This window comes from Ptychodera flava, chromosome 15 (assembly GCF_041260155.1).
Source record: "Ptychodera flava strain L36383 chromosome 15, AS_Pfla_20210202, whole genome shotgun sequence".
NCBI lineage: Eukaryota > Metazoa > Hemichordata > Enteropneusta > Ptychoderidae > Ptychodera > Ptychodera flava.
The window spans coordinates 1,454,838-1,463,184 of NC_091942.1; the positions used below are offsets into that span (position 1 = coordinate 1,454,838).

The 8,347-nt window shown below is 37.0% G+C and overlaps 1 protein-coding gene across 1 annotated transcript in view; it reads left to right on the plus strand.

The window, feature by feature from the left end:
• The window catches only part of LOC139150823 (uncharacterized), a 30,771-nt gene extending 22,725 nt beyond the window's left edge, over positions 1–8,046 (plus strand). Inside the window, exon 5 of the mRNA XM_070723226.1 lies at positions 7,145–8,046. Coding sequence (XP_070579327.1) covers positions 7,145–7,519 — 375 coding nt within the window. The 3' untranslated portion in view covers positions 7,520–8,046. The remainder of the gene's footprint in view (positions 1–7,144) is intronic.
• Positions 8,047–8,347: the final 301 nt, after the last annotated feature.

The window sequence follows — 8,347 nt, forward strand, 5'->3', positions numbered from 1 at the left end:
GTACAAGGACATTGACCGATGTCATACATATGCATGTCAATTTGTTTTGTGATACAATCCAATATGGCCGCCAGGCAGCCATTTTATTACGATTTTTTCATGTGCAGAGTCATTACTCAGGCATGTTTCAACAGATTTTATTCAAAGTTGGTACAAGGACATTGACCAATGTCATAGCCATGCACATCAATTTGTTTTGTGAAAGGATCCAATATGGCCACTGTGCAGCCATTTTGTTACGATTTTTTCATGTACAGAGCCATAACTCATATGTCATACATATGCATGTCAATTTATTTTGTGATACAATCCAATATGGCCGGCAGGCGGCCATTTTATTACGATTTTTTCATGTACAGAGTCATTACTCAGGCATGTTTCAACAGATTTTATTCAAAGTTGGTACAAGGACATTGACCTATGTCATGCACATGCACATTGATTTGTTTTGTGATACGATCCAATATGGTAGCCATGTGGCCATTTTATTACGTTTTTTCATGTCCAGAACCATAACTCAGACATGTATCAAGCGAATTTATTCAAAGTTGGTACAAGGAGATTGACCAATGTCATACATATGCACGTTAATTTGTTTTGTGATATGATCCAATATGGCTGCTTTGCGGCTATTTTGTTATGATATTTTCATGTACAAAGCCATAACTCAGGCATATCTCAACCGATTTTAATCAAAGTTGGTATAAGGACATTGACCTATGTCATACATATGCACATTGATTTGTTTTGTGATACGATCCAATATGGCCGCCGTGTGGCCATTTTATTACGATTCTTTCATGTCCTGAACTACAACTCAGACATGTATCAAGCGAATTTCTTCAAAAGTATTTTTATCACAGACCTAATGAAGAGGACACTATCCTCTATGAGGACCTGTAATCAAAGTACCCATTAACAAGTGGGGACTGTGTCATCAACGATGACTTGTTGTTTGTTAGATGGGCATAATGCCAATGGATTCACTCCTAAAAGTGTGTGTGGATTTCTACTGTGACGTGGACGTTGAAGCTGCCAAGAAATTGCTGTTCGATCTGTTGAGCACGTCTCTTGTCGGTACCGAAATACGATTTATTCGGAGGCAAGGCCAACACAAAAAACAGAACAATCTACAAGACATTTATAATTTATTGCAACAGATGAATGACGAAGAAATTCCAAATTGAGTCGCAAAGGATCTCTCCAAATTGCCACCTGTTGACATCAGCCACATTGACGTCACGGGGTTGAGAGAAATCAGGGCTTTGCGCATTGAACTTGACACCATGAAAACAACGCAGGTTTTGCAACAGGTGGAAATTTCGGTAGTTCATCGGTCAAACACTTGCCACCAGTCAATACCAGAGGTGATGTGAGAGGTGATGATGATGCAACTGATAACACTTGCATCAAGGCACTTTATTCAGAAATTGCTGCAAGGAAGCCTGATGATCATTGAGGTGGCAAACAGGGTGATCAAGGAAATACAGACAGTGAAGGGTTCACAACCGTTCAGCGACATAGGAGGAATCAACTAGTAATTGGTGCCTCTACTTGTTCTAAATCTAGTTTAAAAGGAATTCGACCATCACGTCCACAAAGTATATTTGTGTCAAGGTTACATCCGTTGACATTTTCTGCTAACATCGAGATGTATGTGAAGGGAAAATTTACAACGGATGCCAAATGTACTAAACTTAAAACACGATATGACACATATTCATCGTTTTTGGTTGAAACTTCTGGGGTGGATCTAAAGATTTTGCTGGATCCATCACGATGGCCTGAGAATGTTCTGGTAAGAAGATTTTATGCATCAAAACATCAATCAGGTGTCGCAGACTAACACTTTGCATGTTATTTCCTACAACTGTAGGTCAGTAAAGTCGTCTCTTCACGTGATTCGCGGATTATGTGACAAACACGATGTTTGTCTTCTGCAAGAACATTGGCTTGCTAAGGAAGAACTTTCGCTGTTGCATGACATTCATCCCGACTTTACTTCATACGGCGTGTCTGCCTTTGACTCTCAAGAACTACGTATAGGTAGATCATATGGTGGCTTAGCAATTTTATGGAGAAAATCTTTGGGAAGTATTGCCAGAATTTTGGATCTTAAAGATTGCCGTCTTCTCCGTTTAACTGTTGACAATTGTGAGGACAAGTACACATTTCTTAATTGTTACCTACCATCTAATGCCCCAGGGAATTTTGAAAGTTTTTCCGAATATTTGCACAAGATTAATGATTTTTTTCAAGAAACAGATACCAGCAACATTTTGATCATCGGTGACTTGAATGCTAACGTAGCAGCCAACACTGATTTTGGTAAGGAGTTAAAAGAGTATTGTGATCAATTTGATTTCGTTATTTCTGATGTGGAGTTAGGTTTGAAATCAGAGGCTTTTACATATGTTAGTGATGTACACGGTACTACCTCATGGATTGACCACTGCATCACAACTCAACAGTCTCATAGCAAAGTTATTTCTGTTAACATTCTTCATGATTCGTTGTTTCTGATCATCTACCTCTGTCTATCAATATTCACTGTGATTTCTCACGTGAGGGAAAACAAGAATTAACATGCCTTTGGCGTGTCTGATAGCCAGTACTCCAGGATAGACTGGAAGAAGCTCCCGGGTCACACTAAATCTGCGTACACAAATTGTACAAAAAAGCATTTTGATAATATTAGGATACCTGAGTGCCTCAAGTGCACTAATAGTAATTGTAAAGATTTCTCGCATTTGCAAGCAATCGATGAGTTATACAGTAACATTACCGCTGCTGTGACTAATGCAGCGCATGAGACTTTAAAACCTTCATCAAAGGGTAATCATAACACCGTCCCTGGTTGGAATGACTGTGTCAAGGAATGCACATGAGGTTGCCCGCAAAATGTTCGTGCTTTGGGTAAATGAAGGAAAACCTAAGCATGGTCCCTTATTTGAAATGATGAGGAAATCCCGGGCTAATTTCAAGTATCTTTTTCGTGTTTGTAAGAGAAATGAAAATCAAATTAGGGCAGATAAAATGGCTGATCACTTAAAGTGTAATGAACAGAATAAGTTTTGGAATGAGGTCAGAAAGCGTTCGAGCAATAAAGTGGCCGATGCATCTGGGCATGCTAATGTTGCTAAAATGTGGCAGAATCATTTCAGTGCAATTCTGAATTCAGTGTCTTCTGTTTCGGGGAAGAGGGATATAGAGGAGAAGCTGAGCAATGTTACTTTCTCCTCTGACCATTTCGTTGTAACGTCTGAAATTCTGGAAGCCATCCGTCAGTTACCCAATGAGAAATCAGGCGGAGCTGACAACATTACAGCAGAGCATCTGAAGTTTTCACACTCAAATATCCTTCCGCTACTTGCACATTGTTTTAACGCAATGCTTTCTCATGGTTATTTGTCTTCTCGTCTCACTGATGTTATTTTGGTTCCTATCATCAAGGATAAAACAAAGTTGGCCAGTGACGCCTCAAACTACCGACCCATAGCATTGTCTACTATTCTTTCAAAGGTGCTGGCGCATATTGTTCTTAACAGATGTCAGTACCATATGATTTCTCATTATCTTCAATTTGGTTTCAAACGTAACCATTCTACTGACCTCAGTTCATTCGCCTTCAAAGAAATAGTTGATTATTATACCAGCAAAGGGGGTCCGATGTTTGTTTGTTTCCTCGATGCATTGAAAGCATTCGACCGCGTGAATCACTTCAAGTTAATGCAGAAGCTCATTGACAGGAATGTCCCTCTCTATATTGTAAGATTTCTTTATTTCTGGTATAGAAACCACTTGTTTTGTGTTCGATGGGGAAATTCAATGTCTGATTGGTTCTCTGTAAGTAATGGTGTAAGGCAAGGAGGGGTGCTCTCTCCTTACCTTTTTAACATTTACATTGATGTTCTAATTCGCAAACATTGTGACAATAGCATTGGGTGTAATATCTGTGGTGTCATAGCAAATAACTTAAGCTATGCAGATGATATGACACTTCTCAGTCCAAGTGTGAATGGTTTACAGTATCTTCTTTATGTATGTGAAGATTACGGTAGAGAAAATTACATAATTTATAATTCCCAAATAACGGAATGTATGGTTTTTAAAGGAAGAAAGATAATCCTTGTGTAATGCTCAACGAAAGCAGGGTAAAATTTGTTACTCAGTAACTCAGCACACTCACTTGGGGCATGTTATTACCAGTGATAAGACCGATGATGTTGATATTGAACGACAAAGACGTACTTTCTGTGTTAGAGCAATATGCTATTGAGACACTGTAAACACTGTTCTCTTGATGTTAAGAAAGTGTTGTTTTCTGCTTACTGTAGAAATATTTATTGCTGCCATTTGTGGTTTAACTACAAATCAAAGGTTTTGAACAAACTAAAAGTTATGTATAACAATGTTTGGAGGAGGCTCCTAGGTGTATCTCCTGGTAGCAGTGCTTCAAATATGTTTGTGTCTAACAATATTATGTCTCTCGGGGAAGTTATCTGACAAAGTATTTACAACTGTAAATGCAGAATTGATAGATCTTCAAACGCATTGATTTCTGTTATATGTAATTCAGACTGGAATTGCCACAGTAAGATTTTCTGTCTCTGGAGGAAGCAGTTGTACACAATTTAAGTCTTTCTTTCGCAAGCGTTTTTCATTCTCTCTGTTTCTTCTGCGTTTTTTTTTCTTTGTTTTTGATCATTTCAGTTTAATGTTCCTTTTGTTTGTGTAATGCTGATATGGACACATTGTCTGAAATAAACTTTAATAATAATAAATACTGCAGTGCTCTTGCTAAGGTTGGAGAATCTTTGCGAATGATATGAATGTTGGAACCCTGGTAACATTATCTAGCCCCCTTAAAGGCCCAATAGCTGTATCTTTTAGCATTATTTTTGTTATTTTACTTCCAAAATAAAACAATTTTGTGGGAATGTACTCATTGAGGGGTGTTTATACAAGTATAATAAACTGTCCACATGGACTACATGTGCAATTTTGAGAAAAATAAATAATAAACATTTGCCCAAACGTATAATGGCACCCTCATGCAAATAAAGCAAAAACACAGTACGCAGTGCGTATATGCATTGGAATCTTCACAGAAACAACAGAGTAGTCCAATATAATGCATAGTGCTGAATTTTTTCCATTTGGACATCATATGCTTTGTTTTCGTTGTAATATTACCAGTTTTTGAAAATGGCGGGGGAAAACAAAATAACGGCTAAAATTTAAAAATAATTGTCCAATTTTTCTGTAGTAAAAGACTATATCCTTTAAATTTGTAGAATTTAAAGGAAACCAGAGAAAATAGTAAGCTCTTTTCAGGTCAACCAATTTCAAGAGTTACAGCTACAAGGACTGTAATAATATCTGATTGCGTTGATATACCAAGGGGAACCTGGTAACATTTGTATTGTCCCTTGAATATTGCATTGTGTTGATATTCCTGGGAGAACCCTGGTAAAATTCATGCAGTCCCTTTTCTAGCTCCGCCATCAGCGATGCGGAGCTTATCAAATAGGTTGATTTTCTGGCGTCGCGTCCGTCAACAATTGCCTTATCCTCTGAAACCGCAAGTCCTATTGCTTTGAAATTTTATATGCAGTTCACTTAGGGTAACCTCACTTAAGTTTATTCAAATTGTGGTGAAATTTCAATATTTGTATTTTTGGGGCATTTTTTACTGTTTTTGGTAAAAAATCTTCTTCTCTGAAACCACTTGTCCGATTGCTTTGAAATTTGATGTGCAGTTTACTTAGGGTGACCTCGGTTAGATTTGGTCAAATCGTGGTGAAATTTGCATATTTGTATTTTTAAGGCAATTTTTGTTGTTTTTGGTAAAAAAATATATTTCTCAAAAAGAACTGGTCTGATAGCTTTGAAATTTGGTACACAGGTTCCTATAGATGAACTTAAAAATCTTCTTCTTCAAAACTACCAGTCAGATAGCTTTGATATTTGGTACATAGGTCCCTAGGGATGATCTATTTCAGATTTGTTCAAATTGTGCAGAAATATGCAAATTTGCATTTTTAAGGCAATTTTTTGCCATTTTTGGTCAAGAAATGTATTTCTCAAAAAGAACTGATCTGATAGCTTTGAAATTTGGTACACAGGTTCCTATAGATGAACTTAATGATATTTATTGAAATTATGATGAAATCTGCAATTCTGAATTTTCGGGGCAATTTTTGCCATTTTTGGTCAAAAAATGTTTCTCAAAACGTACTGGTCTAACAGCTTTGAAATTTGGTATACAGGTTTCTATAGATGAACTAAGTAATGTATTGAATTTCTGATAAAATCTGTAATTTTGTATTTTTGGGGCAATTTTTGTCATTCATGGTCAAAAATGTGTATTTCCAAAACTACTCATCTGATAGCTTTGAAATTTGCTACGCAGGTTCCTACAGATGAACTTAATGATATCTATTGACATTATGATAAAATCTGCAATTTTGAATTTTTGAGGCAATTTTTTCCATTTTTGGTCAAAAAATGTGTTTCTCTAAAAGTACTGGTCTGATAGCTTTGAAATTTGATATGCAGGTTCCTACAGATGAATTTAATGTGATATATCAAAATTATGGTGAAATCTGCAATTTTGTATTTCGGGGGCAATTTTTGCCATTTTTGGTCAAAAAATGTGTTTTTAAAAAACTGCAAGTCAACAGCTTTGATATTTGGTATACAGGTTCCAAGGGACTATTTTAATATATGATATATTGAAATTATGGTGAAATCTGCAATTTTTATTTTTGGGGGCAATTTTTGCCATTTTTGGTCAGAAATTTTCGTTCTCAAAAAACTACTCGTAAGATAATTTTGGTTGACATGTTCTCAGGGATGATCCAATGTGATATATTCAAATTATGATGAAATCTTCAATTGTTTATTTTTGCAGCTATTTTAGCCACTCTTTCTGGCCATTGAAATGAGCTATCAAAGATTTCCACCTTCTTCATCAACATGTGTCAAAAATAGTTATTCTCTACATAAACACAGCGGAGCTATATCAGTCGTTAGGTCGCTTGTAATATCTAATGTGTTGATAACCCTAGTAACTCGCTTGCTTACATCCCTTTATTAGAAAGCACTGACAGTTTTTGACATTTCTATTTCATCTTCACAGAAAATGCTTTATACAGGACAGAGGGAGAGTGCCACAGTTCTACCACAGATTGCGTGTGACGCGTTGGCTGTAGCTCTAAAGTCTCCATTTGGTTTTGGCAGATATAAGACAGTATACCAGGTGGCTGTTCATGCCGTGCATTATGAAGATTCAAATAAACTGGAAGTGTCTGTTTTTCTTATCAAATGCTATGTGTCTCTTAAGTCACTTGACAATCTTACAATGTGTCCTATTAGCAATTACCTGGAACCCTCCTATATCATGCACACTAAAGTTGGGTCTTATACTTTGCAAGAACCAGGGTTTATTATTCTGGTATATAAGGCAGTTAAGGCAGTACTTATAGCTCTGAATGGAATTGAAGTGACTGAGTAGGTCTTTTCTTACATTATCCTGACAAATTTGAAATTTGTACTGCATTTATCCAAGCATTTACAGGAATGACAAGTCTCACAATAAGTCAGGCATGTCTTTGCTGATGTGGCTGTAAGTTATTTCATTGATTGTACAGCACAAACTTATTAGAATAGCCTTTCGGCCATTGTAGGCAAGGAGAGGATAGAGTGCTGGCAAATCATGGGCACATTAGTACATACATGTATACATAAACTCAAAATATAAGAGGAATCTGGAGTATTTCATAGTTCTCTGCAAAAACAAAACATTCAGCGATGTTTGAATCAACAGTGTCATTGTAACACTTATCTTTTTCTGTGTGATGAGTACATTTGAAGTTTCCAAATTACAGTGTTCACTTTTTTGATCAGCAATCAACATTTTTCAGTGACTTTGAAATAGCAAGTTGTGGAAATAAATTTCTCACGTCACCAGTGCGCTGGGAGTGTGAGAACACCAGTGTGAGATCAATTTGTTCTCACACTCTGTATTGTTGCGCGAACGAACACCTCGTATGTGAAACGTATGTTGATTGGTCAATTCTGCTCAGCGCCTTGTTCTCTGTACGAATTATTTGACAAATAGAACATCGCGTAATGTACAACTGGTACTTTAGCAGACAGACGACTGAACCGCAGAGTGAACAGGTTGTTCTAGATTTGAGTACGGTCAGCGTCGGCAACAAATACACGGAGGATGACCGCTTTTATGTTGTAACGGGAGAATTCAGGCCATTACAAACCTATCGGCTGTTTACGCTCGTCGACATATTTTCTGGAGAAGAACTGACTTGACAGCGATACAGTT